The following is a 16,483-nucleotide window of genomic DNA, read 5'->3' as shown; positions in this document are numbered from 1 at the left end:
AGCTAGAAATTGAGTTTGTCAGAATGGCTACGAACACAGTGCATCAAAATCGATAAACTAACTGCCCGTAAGCAACAGCAGCAGAGTCATAGGGCAAGGAGGTAGTGCACGAAAAAGACAAGGGTTTGGGGGCCGTCGGTGGCCTACCTCCCGCTTCTGTTGGTCGGCAATCATCTGAGCTCGCCGTTGTTCCACCTCTTGGAGAAGCTGCTTCTCCATGTTGTGCCGAGCCTCTTCAACACGCCGTCGCACCTCCGTCTCCATGGCCTCTCGGCGTCGCTCCATCTCTTCGGCCACGCGGGTGGCCACTGTCTCTTCAATCTGACGCTGCATTTCTTCCTCGGACCTCTTGGAAATGTCCTCATCACGCTGCCGCCTGCACAGAGGATCTCACAATGACTAATCACTTACAATACTCTAGAGACAGATACATTATTCATTCTTGGACATCTTAAAAACCTAACAAATCAAAACTTTAGACTACTTTTAAAACTAGTGTAATGATTACAAAAGCAGTGCTCAGGCACGGGCACATACCCGGCTAGAGGAAAAAGAGAAGGAAGTCAGATAAAAAACACTGACCCAGCGAATTAGCGTTGTCTCCGAGTCTCATCCTTTACAATGGCGCAGTTCGACAACTGAACCTTGTGGCTGAAGCCACATGTACCTCGCGGGTTGTCGGCAGCACGGGTCTCTCTATCCAGGAACGCCGTCCACGCTTCCCGAGTAATGGAGTTCACAACCCGACCACTCCTGCAGCTACCCAACGAATCATCGGTGGATCGCGTCAATGCCTCCTCTATGGTTCCAGGGTACGACTTGACACACGGCAGGCTACCACTTTTATCTCAGTATGCGCATGGACTGCTATCATCTGAGAACGTCGTGCACGTTTTCCGTGGCCTGTATCCCAAGCCCAGTACTCTTACAACGGGTGAACAACCAAGGGACGCTGTTAAGGCTTCCTTGGGCGTGCTTGTTGCCACCGTGAATACTACTAGCACCGAATACTCAGTGGACGCAAACCAGAGTAATTCCGAGGTCTCGTGCGACAGTGCCGTGGAGCTGCGGTGTACCATCGCAGCGTCTCCACGTCACGGTCAACGCTGTTACAGCGGCGAGCTCCGCGCTGTTTCCTGCCATCTTACCAGTTCTGAGTGCAAGCGAACGCATGTTGAATGCAGTCGCCTCACAAGACCTTGAGGCCTGCTCATCCGAGCGACACAGGGAGTTTAGATGCGCCCTCCTGCAGCTCTCAAACCACATCGGTTGCTTTGACTCAGTAATCTCTGCATTTTTACGTGCCGACCCACCATCACCGGCCATCAGCGAACCACCGAAATTCAACGGGTTCCAGGACGACGCCGTCGATTGGGTGGCTACCATCAACGCTCTCGGAGCTCGCAAGGGATGGAACGAAAATCAGTAGTGGTGCATAGCCATAGACCGCCTTCAAAATCCTGCCGTGGCGTGGCACAGGTACAAAGGTGTGCGGCAGCAATCGTGGGCGGAATGAAGCTGCAAGCTGACTGCTGCTTTTGGCCGGACTCCCTCCCACCTCTTTGCCAGCACCGAGACCAACCTGACCGGTACAGAGGATGGAGTTCAAAAAGGGTTTCATCTCGAGGCTCCAGCTGAGCGCTTCAGTTCTCCACATGAGCTTCCTTAGTTCTCCACATGAGCTTCCAGACTCATCACTGGTACCAGATCCAAATTCATGTCAGCCATCGGCCACCCCGTCCTCTCTCATGGGGTGAGATACAGAGGGGCACAGGGTAGCTGGACCCTTTGCCAACGTGCCCACTACCTTATATTGAGCTCAAGTGGGGCGCCAGCTCGATGTCTCATCGCAGTCCTCCAGGCCGACAACAGGCAACAAGACCACCCTTGAGCCTCAGCTATTGGTATTGCGGCCTTCAAACACGACACCTCCTGGGCACGTGGAGTCGTCCACCCGTCCTGCCGGATGGGTCACGACATGACGCACCCTACCGGTCTACGATACCAAAAGTTCCCAATGATACCAGCGAAGAGAGCAGACTCTGTGATCAGCCGGTGAGGGATTTGCCTACTACACGGCAGTCATTGGCCGAGTGTGCGAGTTCTTCACTCAATCAATCCATGTCTGCCGAAGACAGATTAATGGACTATTTCCTGTTTTATCCATATCTGCCCACCACGCCTTGGCCGACGGTAGCGATGTGCCGCAAGCAGGTGAAGGCAACATCAGCACTTTCAGCCTCCTGGCGTACAGCCCTACTTGGGATCATGGGCAATGCAATACGACTTCAAGACCATCTGAAGGCCGTGCGATCACCAGGAGGCAGTCTGCGTCAAGGAGGAATCAGACATGGATCGGCCAGATGGTAACCAGCTCGCACAGAGCAGCGAGGTGACGCCTACGTATGTCTTTGGTGTCTGCAGCGTGATGTGCACCTATGGTGGCGTTAACCCCTATGGACGCCGTGGAACACAACCAAGGAACATCCCGTTTCCTCACAGCCGCAGAACAAGAAGAGGCAGAGATGGCCCCACAGAGGCTTCTGCGTCAAAGCATAATTCCCGGGCATCGCACGCAGCCTGTCCATAACGCCGACGGCAATAAAGACCAGTGCCCCAATCGGTGCCTACTGAAGTGCCTGCTGAGCGTGCTGCGACCGCTACGAGATAGCCATGGTCGCCCACCAGAGAGTTTGACGCCCCGCAAGGCGAACCATAATTGATTGATTGATATGTGGGGTTTAACATACCAAAACCACTATATGATTATGAGAGACGCCGTAGTGGAGGGCTCCAGAAATTTCGACCAGCTGGGATTCTTTAACGTGCACCCAAATCTGAGCACACGGGCCTACAACATTTCCGCCTCCATCGGAAATGCAGCCGCCGCAGCCGGGATTTGAACCCGCGACCTGCGGGTCAGCAGCCGAGTACCTTAGCCACTAGACCACCACGGCGGGGCACGCAAGGCGAGCCATGGCGTCCACGAGAGGGACCCCACAGACACAGCCAATACCGCCCACCAGAAACGGTATTGGCAACTCAGGGCTCAGGACCAGTGGGCCGACGACGACCATTGCAAAACAGGCAATGGCGTCCACCAGAACCATCGTCGCCCGACTTTCAAAGCAAGACGCAATGACCGGCACGACAAAGTCAATGGCATCCACCAGAGCCATCATCGCCTTAGTCTAACACAGGACGCAGCGTGGCCATGACCGGCTTCTACGAGGCAGCCAATGCCGCCCAACAGAGGCATTAGTTCTACCTATGGTGGTTCATGGCCTAGGTCCTATGAATGTTTCCATCTTCAAATACAGGACCTGTGCCATCGAAAGGCAAACTTGGCAGGACTGCATACACACAGCGTAACCGAGTGTAATGATGACGAAAGCGGTGCTCAGGCACGGGCGCATACCTGGCTAGAGGAGAAAGCGAACGAGGTCAGATAAGGAACACCCAAACCAGCGAACAGGTGTCTCCGAATCTCATCCTTTAAGCTAGCTTCAGATAGCTTACATAAAAAAGAAATCCCCAGAATGATTTGAAACTTTAAGTACCAGAGAAAACGTTGCAGAAAGCTTGCAAGAACAGCAGTTCTTCATAATGGGAAAAAAATTACCGCAATCAGCACACGCAAGGAGTGACATGTAAGGCATGACCTACAGCTGTTCAGTTCCTTAGCATAGCCTCCGAGATAAGGGGGCTGTGACTCACCTCCAGGGTAGTATGCATGGACGTATGTCGCAGCGACAGCCACCACATCCCTGAATCACCTACTTAGGTGCCATCCGAAATATGCCAACTACAAAACTACACCCATGCCAGCCCAGAAAACTTGCTTTGTCATTCATTACCACCAGCTTAACACAAAAATGTCTCCATTATCCATCAACAGTCATGTCATTTAAACTAATAAACCTGCACAATTGTATAATAATTGCATATTTTAAGAACACATCACATAGAAGCATTAGACAAACTATTATATCACGATTGCAAAACAAAGTTTAATGAACACTGAAGCGTTTGTTGGCCTAGCAACATTTCAATGCTATTGAGTGGCGAACAGATACATAAGTAAAAGAAAAACATACACATGTGCACTAAATATTCAATCTAAAAACACGAGCAAGACCAAGCAATGTGGTGAAGTTAATTAGTGGAAAGCTATAGCAGCAGCAATTCACAAATGTTTTCCCTATTCCACTCTGGCAGCAAAAGTAAGCACCTTGCTAAGCAATATTAATGAAATACCATGAAAACCGAAACATAGGTCAGACTAGAACTTGCACGTGACACCACAGACAGGTTCTCTGTGCTGGGTACCTAAAGATGGAGCCGCCATGACTGCATTGCATTTGACAGTGCCAGTGCAAGGGACGACAAAGAGTCCTTCACCCTTCGCATTCTTTTGTGCTTTGGCCGATTTCTTCTGTTCGTCAGTCGCGCCAAGGAGAACACAAAGAATTGGAAGATGCTCCGGCACTAATCAGATATCACTGTTTCTCACTCCGCGCGGTCGAGCAAGAGTTCACGCAGCTTCTCAACTAACTGGTACCTGAAGATGGCAACCACAGCGACGTCAATGCAAGTTGTGTATAGGTCGACCCCCCCAACTTTGAATCTCCGAAAAATAATTTTTTTTAATGGCAAAGTATCGCGGCGCACCTTTATCTTGGTAAATACGCGACACAACCAGCTGCGCTGTCGTGACATTTCCTTTTATTTGGACACTGATTTCATCTAGTTATATGCCAGAAGGCTACAAAGTGCAGTTACTCAGATTTGTCCGAACTTCAGTCCGATGGCGTCTGTTTTTCACTAGTAACGTTTCAGAGTGCATCGTCCTCCGTTCCATCCAATGCGTTACTGATGCAGCATTTGCGGAAAGATGGAAGTACGCCGCCTCAGCGCAAAGCCCTTCCGCTTCACGAATCGGCGCACCCACGATGGGGATCCCTTGAATTGCACCCTCGTGAGCCCAGAGTCATGCGCTATCTCGAGAGCTTTCATGCAGATGCACTTTGCTGATACAAGTAGGAATCTTGCAAGCAGCTTCTGGACGAATTCAATGAGTAGCGTTTCCAGTTCAGGGTTCACTGCAGTCTGTCCAAGAAACAATGTTTTTTTTTTGGTTGCTGCAGGTAGTGATGCCATGCTTTTGGCCGTTACCGTGCACGCTTTTCTCCAATGCACTGAATTCCCACTGACCCGCCAGGTTGCCGTGTGCTCTGGCATACTCAACAACTTGCTGTGGCATACTCAATAACTTTTCCCTTAAGGGCTATCATAAACTGCCGTCGACTACCCCTCATTTCAAACAGCAGACTGACAGCAGATAATCGAGGCAAAATGGTGTTGCTAGAAGACTGTAGGCCTAGCTACCATAGCCTTGCCCGACAGCGCCGCTGCTGATGCTCACAATGGAACGAAGGCTTTCAACTTCAGCTGCCCATTGGTGCGAGACTTCCACATTTCTTTCTGCCTGTGAACGGTATACAAGACAAGGGTCAACTTTTCATTGCATTTCTTTTATTTCGACCTACATTTCAGTTTTTACGATAATTGGATATCGGATGAACAAGCTCAAGTTTATGGACAAATTTCTAACTCTTCAAACAAAGAATGAGCTTGGGTTTCGCACATTTGAAGTGCTAGTGACTTGGCAACTTCCCACCCTGAAAAGTAGTATGGTTTAGGCAAAAAACACTAAAAATTGCCTCATTGTTCAAAAAAAAAAAAAATCTCAGCAACAAATTTAAAAAATTGAAGGATGCTCTACAACGTATGCTCGCCACCGATTTTGTTTTTACTTGGTATGGGAACTCTACTACAAGTGAAATGGATGGCAAGGATGAAAATAAAATTTCACTTGTCATGCATACTATATATATGTATATTGCCGCATGAATTCGCGTGGTTTTCGTGTGGAAGAGGACGAAGAGGTTGGGATTGAGCCGCTTTTTAATGCCGCATGAATTCGCGTGGTTTTCGTGTGGAAGAGGACGAAGAGGTTGGGTTGGAGCAGTTTTTTTCTTTTTGTCCTAGCTTGACGAGCAGTTCTGCGGAAGGTTTCCTTGAGTGAGACCAGATTGGTGACAAGATTGGTGGAGCTGCTGGGTACGACAACTGACGACGCACCCCATGCACAAGAGCCCATCCAGGAGCCGGAACACAAGCCCTGTGCCCGTGGACACGCCAGTTCACAGAACAAGCCGCCGCCAACGAGGCCTACCACCAGAGACACCGGCACAGCTTATCCATAGAGCGACTATGACTTCGCCTCAAGGCGTCATGGAAACTCCTACGTCGTCGGCACCAATTTATTGCACTGTCCAGAACCCGCTGATGCCTAGTCCCTTTCACGGAGAGCTGTTTGAGGATGTGGACGACTGGCTGAGCGAGTTCGAACACGTCGCAGCGATCAACTACTGGGACGAAGCCGCCAAACTCCGCAACGTCTACGCGTGTTTGAAAGACGGCGCCCGAACGTGGTTCATGAACAGAAGTGATGTCTTGACATCCTGGCGCGAGTTCCAGCATCGCCTCTTGGAGACCTACCGGAGCCCCGACCGCCGCGATCGTGCTGAACGTGCATTGCATTCACGCATCCAGATGCCTAATGAGACCGTCACCATGTACGTGGAGGACATGACGCAGCTTTTCAGGCGAGCGGATCCGGCAATGCCAGAAGAAAAAAAGCTACGCTATCTGATGCGAGGCGTGAAGGAGCAGCTTTTTGCTGGTCTAGTGCGGAGTCCTCCGAAGAGTGTAGCAGAATTCCTGACCGAAGCCACTACGATGGAGAGGGTACTTCATCAGCGGTCAGCCCTACTCAACCGGCAAGTGAATTCTGCATCACCTACTGAATTTTCCGCCAGCTTCGGGAGCAACAGCATTGAGTGGATTCGCGAAATCGTCCGCTCCGTCGTCCGCGAGGAAATCGCGAAACTACACGGGGCGAGACAGCCGGAGGTAAGCAGCATCACCAATATTATTCGGGACGAGGTCCAGCAGGTGCTTCAATATATATGCAGTGCTTTTCTTTTTTTACACGAGGATGGCAACATTACAGATAGATAGGCTCCTAAAAATTCATCGCACCTTTTGGCCTTTTCTTGTAATCAGTTTAGCCGCAAACCAGTCGCAAAATAAAAAGGGTATGAAATTGCTTGTTAACACTAAGAACATAAACAACTTTAAGACTTTTTTTTTTGACACCATAATGTCGGCAGGTCTAGATAGCATCCGCTATTCTGAAAACTTCCTGAATTTTTCGTAGTAGGCACACTGACCCATGCACATGAAAACCATTTACGTTGAATCATTAAAAAACTGCTTTTTTCACAACAACCTACAATGAATTAAAAGACCTCCCAATATTGAGCAATGAACGGTCTAATATACTGACAGATGCAATGTTATCAATTACAATCTTTTTGTTTTTTTTCCAACCAGGTCAGCTATTGTGATTTTCGTTATGTACAAACTGATGCACAAAGTGATATATAAATATTAAACAATGTTCGTCAGACGTCACCATGAAGTCCATGATGAAAAAAGCCAACCTTCGGTGACCATCAGAGCTTTAAGCAAAACCAGTTTCATACTGCAATCAACAAAATGCTTATAGTCCTGTAAAACTTTAGGCTGCATGCATCTCAGTGCTTCAATGATTAAAATGAGAAAGGTTAGCCATCTCTTTTCCGCCATTTTTTTTTTTTCATAGAGAACATTTCTTTCATCTGTGCTTACTCAAAAATTATTCGGTATTGCTAATACGTCCCTTTCAATTTGTTATTTGAAATTTTTGAACATTAGCACAGCCCTAAAGTTAGTTGGCAGTCAGTGCTGTCTAGTGTTTCTTCATGGCTGTCGTCGTAGTTCTTTTCTCTCTCTCTCTCTCTCTCTCTCTTGGGCTGTCAGCCCAACGAAGACTTCAAGTGAGTGAGAAAAGCTGTAAGAAAACACTTTTGAAAAAAGCTCTTATACAAGCCCTTCAGAGCTCATTTACGTCCATTCATAGGACACTGACAGCATGCAAAGATATGTAGTGCTGGCTCTTTCACAGACGTCTTTTCAATGAAATTTTTCAGGCTAGACATATCACATACAGTCAAATCTCAGCAACCTCAACATAATTTTTCAGGTTAATAAATTTTTCGAAAATCCCCCTTTAAATGTCCGTTGGTTTGATGTAAAGATATTTCACTACTGCGAATTTCAGAATACCAAATGTTTCAGAATAATGCATCAAATTTTATCCCGCCTTTTATCCCCCAACACTTCGATACGTGTTCTACGCTACAATTGTGATTGGTATATTATGCGATTATGTGAGTGGCATGTGTTTGCCACTACAAATACATCTAAAGAGAATGTTACCTTCAAAATTACGTGTCTGCACCTTCTCACTACAGTGTTTCTTCCATGAGCAGCTACCTCTATGTAAGTGCAGGTACGACTTTGACTTTCGTGTCGTCCGACAGATCGTATCTGGCTTTAGTTGTATATATTTAACACTTCATACACAATTTCATTACCCTTCTGGGACTTCTCCAGAGAACATCTAATACATGCATACTGGTTTGATCTGTGGATAGTGCCTATTTTCAGTGCTGTGTGCTTTATCAAACTACCATAAAGCTGTTCATTATACAGTCTCCCCAATCTGATTTTATTGCAATAGCAATTAAATGAACACTCCCCTCTAAATTTTGCCGCCGGCGTCGGCATCACAGTCACTCACCGTATATGTATACGTATCTATACATATGAAAACGCAAGAAAAAAATCCTGAAAAAGACTCTGGCGTGCGAAATCAAACGTGGAACACCGGAGTCGTGAATGCGAGGCGTTAACCGCTGAGTGACCGAGCAGCACCTCCTTCAACGTTTATACGGCAAGCTATTTATATCTACCACTTACCGCTGGTGATGGCCATCTTTGGAGGGGGGGAGGGAACTATCGTGTTTTCAGCAGTACCAGCAAGATGGCGCAACGAGTGCACGGCGGTGCGTGTTATCTCCCACACGTACTTTGCCAAAGTGGAGAAGGTGGACACTCGCTCGTGCGTCCTTATCTCGCAGTGGGGACGATCGATAGTAAGTCTTGGCTGGCGTTGGCGTTTCACTAGAATGTTTTAGTAGTAGTTACCGGGCACACAAAGCTCACTGCAATCGTTGCAGAGTCTCCATTTTCGAAAAGGGCGCGCTTTTCAGATACAGTGAAGTAACAACTGAGACGCTTATTCGCGTTCATCTGTACATGTGAGTACGTTTCGTGCGTCATTTGTGCGTGAGAAGCGTGGGGCACATTTCGATCTGCTTGCAATTCGGTGCCTGACCTCCCAATCTGTTATCGCGTTCATCGCTTTGCCTTTGTGACAAAGCTGTGACTTGCTTCTACAGGACAACAAACTAGCTTTACTGGCATTGCCATAAAAAGAATGCACGCTTGCAAGAACACACACGCTCATTTCGATTTCCAAGTGATGCCTTAATTCCCTGCATTTATTGTTTCAAAGCAAAGGGCCCTTTTCCCGTATTATTGCACTAATAATAGCAGAATCTCTTTGAAGCACTGTGCATAAGGTTACACGGTTTCCACTCTTGAATACTTGTGAGAGAGATCCTCTTAAATAAACAACTTCTCTTCTGTGAACCTTGAAAGATAAGTTTATGCATAGTATCCACTACTACAACATAAATTCTCACGCAAGCTGCCCCAACTTCTGATGCACTACTTTGAACTTTCTACTGCTCTAGTCTTAGGAGGCAGTGGTTCCAGAAACTTGTTTCCCTAAGTGCCTAGAGTGACCACATGGGTATATCATCCGCCGAACCGCGAAAACAACTGTTCCACACCCAAAAGAGGTTGTCTCACACCTAATTTTCAGCAAGTGCAAGGGGAAAATAATTACCATGACACAAAAAATTGGTCACTATGGACGACAAAGTTCACTTGGTAGCCTTCCAAGTAATGTTGCCAATCATATCGAGATTTTTTTAGGTACAGCTGCTCCATTTCTGATCTGAACTACACAAGCCTTCCATTAGACACACACAAAAAAAACAAAATAATATGCAGTCATTCTACTCTGCAATGGTAGGTAGTTGGTGGTGCTGAGGGACAAACTACAATCCTTGCTGCTCTCCTCGACAGTTGTCAACGTGCACTGCTCCTCAGGCATTCTCACAATACACGGCCACATTATATTTATTAGTGACAACAAAGCAAACGCAGTGCGTAGTGCTAAGTGGCATGGTGAAACACGTACGAGATGGCATTACAGGATTTTACATCATGTTTCTGCAGAGGTCTTTTATCCTACTACAACAAAATTCAACATAACTTTCCCATAAAGCATTTTTCTTCGAACTTGGTTTTGTAATGTGACTAGAAGGCACCCGTAAGCTTCCTGTATGCTGCGATTTCGGAGGCCTAAGTGTTTAGAGTATAATTGGGGCTATTACCTTCAGGCCCTCAGGGCGTGGGTTCAAACCCATCTACCAGTAAAAAACAACCCCACCCCCCCCCCCTCCTTTTAATCATGGATGTCACGCCCCAACACATTTTCTTTCCTCTGCCACTGCATAGAGGGCACCAAGCATTCTATTTATAGCCCCAAAACACACCACTCCTGCCAAGATAGAACTAAATGTTTCTGGTAAATATGCACAAAAGTGCAAATTCATGCAGGTGAGTAATTTACAGCTTCCTGCAAACAATGTCTTTATAACTGGTAAGCCCTTTCTAAGAGATATTTGTCTTTTATTATTATTATTACTATATATTTTCTGGTTTGCTGACAACTTGAATATTACACTACAAAGACAAAGCAAAACAGTGAAATTGTCATTTGTTGCTTCGAAACACGAATCAAATGCATCACAATTTCATACATAAAAATGACACCATCCACATCGCGAAACTGTGACGTGGCAGTTTTGTAGTACTGACACATGCACACAATGAACTTTCTTACGATGACCTTTGTTCAAAAAGGGAGTCCACGAAAAGACAAGAGTGCGAAAGTAGATTTTTCCACTGTTTACAAAAGAAGACAACGACTGGAAGAGCAAATCTCTCAGCTTTGGGCAATGCAGTCATTGCACGCAACTCAACTACTGCGTAATGCCAAGTGGCTCACTTGTGACATGTGACCCCAACTCAGCACTTCAGACACAAATGGCTTCTTTTTTCAATCCAAAGCCAGATTGGTGCATGTTTTGAATAGGTTGCATATACACTAATTATTTGTAACACCCTAGAGAAATAAAGACTTTGTATTATAGTATTGGCATTGAGAACTACCTAAGAAAATAAGTGAGAAATAATTTTTGCACGTACTTTTATTCAAGAGGGTTGTCTTCACTTGAAACTTTTAACAATTTTTTTTTGCAACAAACTTTCACGACCATCTGTACTTTGCTCGTCTTCCGAGGCGTTTCAGGTTTTTATTTTTTATTTCTGGGTTGCCTTCGTTACTCCGTGTATGTCCTAAGATGCTTTAGCACTGCCCTTGACAAGTTATCAGTGAAGTCGAGACACCGAATCAGCTTCAAGTTCATATCACTTTCTATGAAAGCCTTCCAGAAGCAAAACTCAAATGGCACTGAATTAATCTTCTCCTATCATGGTCAGACAGGCCTCTAAGTATATCGAGCCCCGCCGTGGTGGTCTAGCGGCTAAGGTACTCGGCTGCTGACCCGCAGGTCGCGGGTTCGATTCCCGGCTGCGGCGGCTGCATTTCCGATGGAGGCGGAAATGTTGTAGGCCCGTGTACTCAGACTTGGGTGCACGTTAAAGAACCCCAGGTGGTCAAAATTTCCGGAGTCCTCCACTACGGCGTCTCTCATAATCAAATGGTGGTTTTGGGACGTTAAACCCCACAAATCAATCAATCAATCTCTAACTATATCGAGTTCAGCCATGCAGCTACTACTAAGATTTGTGGCAAAGCCAGCCTTCAGGGATAAAGGAATTACCTCGCTCTCTTGTGTAACTAAGGCCTGGTAATAATATCAGAATCGGAAGGCTGCTCCAAGAGCAAGGAAGAGAGACTCGGTGCTGAATAAGTGCAAACGATTGCAACGATTATAATCTGGGAACTTTAAGCACTTGTTCTTATGATTTTTAGAGCTAGTGTATGACACGTATGTTTAACCTTCTTTTCACTATGAGCTTTGATGCATGTAGGATGTCATTTCAAATAGGTTCCGTGCTCCTTCTCCCCTCTCGAATACAGTCAATGTGATGACCTTTTGCATCAGCCGCGGCTTTGGTGCACTGCATATAAATCACAAATGATGAACTGTTTGTTCACAGTCCGTTTTGCTTTCTCTACCTGCTACACAGAAGTGCCTAAAACATCCACAGGAGACTGAAACTTTACAGAAATATAGGCCTGTGGTTCTCTGTTGGGCAACCCATGCAGTTAACTACCTGCGGTTCAAACACACATGGCCTTAACATGAAATCAGCTACGCAGTGTTTGGTGTGACCCGTTAGGTGGTTCGCTAGGGCACAATCATCATTTTTATCAGTGACGTTTCATTATTGAAGCAACCCAAATCAATGTTCATATCACTATTAAGTGTTGTTCTGACACCGGATCGTCCTGTTCCCGCTACCTGCAATTGCGCAAGGAAAATGCAACTCGCCTGCGCACCGCAAAGCGACGTGTCGATTCAACGTGCGTTGGTCAAGAACAGTAAAGGTCGCTCACCTCTGCCGCTCGAAGTCTGACGAGGCCCTTTCGCCTTCCGACGACCTTTTCACTTTGCGCCTAGCGGAGTCCAGAAGGCCGTCGATGTCGTCGCTGCTGCTGCTGGACACCGAAGACGACCGCTTCCTTCGCCGCATGAACAGAGGGGGAGAGAGACAGAGTCAGGACAGTTTTGTGCACCGAGCAGCCGCGTTAGAAAAGTAAACAGTGTCGAGCTCCTACTCACAGAAAACCGTGCTGGCTTCTTACGTCCGTATGGGATACTCTGGGGCGCTAACGTTGCCATTAGCAGTTGCTCGTCTCAAATAGGAGGAAAATTCGCACATTTTGACCGCGAGAACAATCATCGTTACGACAGCAACAGAAAGGGCAAACAAGATTAAGAGATATGTCGACATGTCCTGCGACCCTTTCCTTCTTACTAGGGAAATCTCGCGGGCGAATAGGCCCGTCGAGATAGATTAAAACAGTTATCCACATTACGTAACTTCCCAGAAACCGTGGCGATAGATGAACATTTTAACAGACATGAAAGAAAGGCTCTACCTTGGTCTGCGGTCGTTGAGTTTAGCAGCCAGTGCTCTGCTGACGCTGTCGCGGCTCCGTCCTCTAGAGTGCGACCGCCTTCGCGGCCGCTTGTTTTTGTGCCTCGCGAGCTTGGGAGAGCGACTCCTGCTTCGGCTGCGTGATCTTCCCATCATGTAAGGCACCGAACTTGAAACAAATCGCCCGTAAAGCGGGCGAGCGAGAAGGTACGGTAGGACTATGTGAGTGTCAACCGATACGACGTTATTTGACGATCACCGACGCACGGGCGGCGTTAAAACATCTTAACAAAATGAAGAGTACCCATGGTTGCTGGGCTAGCCTACTGCACGCCCGACAAAACCAGAAAGTCATATCACAGATTATATATTTCAACCACATCTCAACACAACTTCAACGCATCTCAATAAACTCTTCACCGAAGATAATGTTGCTATTAGCAGTATTTTTTACGATGAAAAGTTTTGAATAGTTTTTATTCAAAAAAAGTTGTAAAGATTGAAACAAAAAAGAAGTGTACAATTTTTGGCGCTAACTTTGAACAACCTAACCGGCTGCATAGAGTCATTTGTGTATTTCAAAAACCATAAATATTACATTTAGGGTAAGCACAGTGAATATTATTGCTAAAAATATTATACACCTTTCATTTTCTAGCTGCATGAACGGTAGGTATGTCCCAGACGAAGTAAAAGCCCTGATTAGAAGAGGAAGTCATGGAAGCGCTGACTCCACACTATAATACGTAGCAGTGTAGAAAATAAGTATTGTGCCTAACAGAAGGTGATGAAAATCTGAAAAAAAAAATGTTGTGGACGCCACTTTTCCGTGATCACCTGCGGAGCCATTATTGCTTATTGGTGTAACCTCAGTCACGTCGAATTTCTAAGTCCCTAGTCGCTCCTGATGTTTCGTGGCATACGAATCATGTAAAAATTACCATCATCATAAAAGAGCGCCATCCCCAAATAGAAGGAACGCTACATTGGTCACACAGAGCTGAAAAGGGCAGCTGCCAAGGTGAATGTGAGTGTTCACGTCACTGCATCACTAATAACAATAATCTTTTCTTAGAACTTGCCCTCTTCGATATTTCTATCTCACTAACAATTTCTCTTTAATATTGTATAACGTACAAGTCCACATTTCACTCTATCATTACGCATTTTATGCAACACACCGCCTTTTTTTTCGTGTTAAATTTGTCTCCACATGTGTTAATTGTTTATTTTTCTCATTTCTTCTTTCTTTCCTCCTGTCTTCCTCTCCTATATGTTTCCCTCGTCCCGAAGAAGCCGGTAGGCGTCGTGTCCATCTAAGTGCCATTCGTCAGCCTGCTCCCCTATTATTTTCTCTGTGTACGTCGTTGTCCGTTTGCGTATTGAAATAAAATTATAACAACAATTCATTTGCAATACCTCGACGATATATTGAGCATAAAAAAAATAAGAAGAAATCTGAAGATCTGTTGCACTATCGCTAAGATTATCCGAAGACTAAACCTTAGCGGCGTCGCGTTGACGACTGAAACGTCCCATCAGAGTGTGATGATGTTTTTATATTCTCTCCCATCAGCGGCCAACGACGCTTCACCAGGAGCATTCCATCATGTAGAAGCAGAGTATGTCTGCTGCCCCTTGGGATCACCTTCTTCATTTTCTTCTTCATTGCCTCGGCTTCAGGCTTTCGCCATGGTGAAGTGAGCTCGCAGTGAGCGGTTTCTGTTAGTCTTCTTTTGGATGTGAAATGTCTTGTGGTCGAGCTCAATCTGGTGTGCGGCGTGACCACCCTTTGCTGCGCATGCGCGTCTGTTTGCTCTCTGTCCTCGCCTACCCTCCCCCCTCTCTTGCCTCGCAATGCCAACATAGGCAACATCTGCTAGCCTAGTGTCGCTTCCCCTCTCTCTCCCCTAGTAATTCTTTCTCGCAGTGTTTGCACACTCATTGTGCAGAAGCGCCTCCCCCCTCCTCTTCTATGCTTCCCCCTCTCTCGCCTCGCAACGCTGACGCAGGTATCGTCTGCTTGCGAGTTGGTGTGTTCGGAAAAAGTTGTTAACGATTTAGAGTATCTGGTACTCTACTATGGGAAAGCATGAGAGTTGCTCTCTTTATATTAAAAAAAAACTGACTGCTCACGCTGCACAACCATTAACTGGCCACCCCGTAAATGTAGGTACTGGGTCTTGGCCTCCAAGGTAGTGCTGGTGGGAGATTTTTCGTGCGCGTGGTTGAACAAAAAAAAATTCGCAGCGTGCGCGTTAACTAAAAGCGGACTGCGGGTCTCTGTGTCCAGTCGGAGTCTTCTGTCTATCATTGCCCATTAACAGCGATTGGTAGGTTCCAGAAGGAAAAACTAATCTACTACTGCGTGCTTTGCGCTTCCCCAGGCTTTTCTCCTGCGCAACGCCGCAATAAGTGCTAGCTAGCGTCACCGTCGCTGCCAGTTTAAAAGAGTTAACGCCTGCTGCTTCGAATCTACGCATGGTTCCGTTTAGCGGGAGATGGTGTAATTTTTCTCCTTTAATGGGACAGCGTTCACTTCACAGAAATCCTGGTGTCGACGACGCCCGCCCCCGCGTCTTTGGTTGAGTGAAATTTCGTGGTAGACGCAAATAAAGCTACCTATAGGAGCCGGGAGGTGTTTGCCCTTTCTACTTCGTTGCGGCACAATGTGGGTCTTCACCAAGAACAGGATTAGGCTCCAAATCGATCGGGAAGACAATATCGTGCGTGTGTGCGGTTAACACTGTCGCACTCAACTCTTAAAGGCGAAACTTGAGATCTCCCCACTTTTCGCACGATTTCGAGCCGACGCCGGCTTTTCGCTGAAGTTTATCTGTGTATGAGAGGCATAAGCTTACCTTTGCCTTAATAAAATAATAAACATTCCACTACAATGTGTTGTACGGGTTAAGAGAATCGATGGTGAAGCATTACATTCAGAAATAAATTGTGGAAAATTTCAAGCAAACACATGGGATGGAAGCTCACGCCCACAAAGTAAACATGCGCGTACACTAACCACTACTACACCACACCACGCCATGGCACCGTCTGGAGGGGAAACAGGTTAGTGTAGGCACCGATAGGTCATTTGCACACGGCACGAACCAAAAAAGGGGCGCTTTACTCAACAAAGATGAAAGCGCCCCTCGTTACTGTGTCGTGTGCAAACTTTATTTCGTCTTTTGGAGGACCAAAGTGC

General features: G+C 46.5%; 1 protein-coding gene across 1 annotated transcript in view; it reads right to left on the bottom strand.

Annotated features, from left to right (window-relative positions):
- LOC119178397 (uncharacterized) overlaps positions 1-13,578 on the bottom strand; it is a 54,433-nt gene extending 40,855 nt beyond the window's left edge. Inside the window, exons 1-3 of the mRNA XM_037429600.2 lie at positions 13,280-13,578; positions 12,734-12,859; positions 148-376 (exon numbers count right to left, since the gene is read on the bottom strand). Coding sequence (XP_037285497.2) covers positions 148-376; positions 12,734-12,859; positions 13,280-13,434 — 510 coding nt within the window. The 5' untranslated portion in view covers positions 13,435-13,578. The remainder of the gene's footprint in view (positions 1-147; positions 377-12,733; positions 12,860-13,279) is intronic.
- Between the last annotated feature and the right edge of the window lie 2,905 nt (positions 13,579-16,483).

This window comes from Rhipicephalus microplus, unplaced genomic scaffold (assembly GCF_043290135.1).
Source record: "Rhipicephalus microplus isolate Deutch F79 unplaced genomic scaffold, USDA_Rmic scaffold_18, whole genome shotgun sequence".
Classification (NCBI taxonomy): domain Eukaryota; kingdom Metazoa; phylum Arthropoda; class Arachnida; order Ixodida; family Ixodidae; genus Rhipicephalus; species Rhipicephalus microplus.
This window is presented reverse-complemented; position numbering and strand designations above follow the sequence as displayed.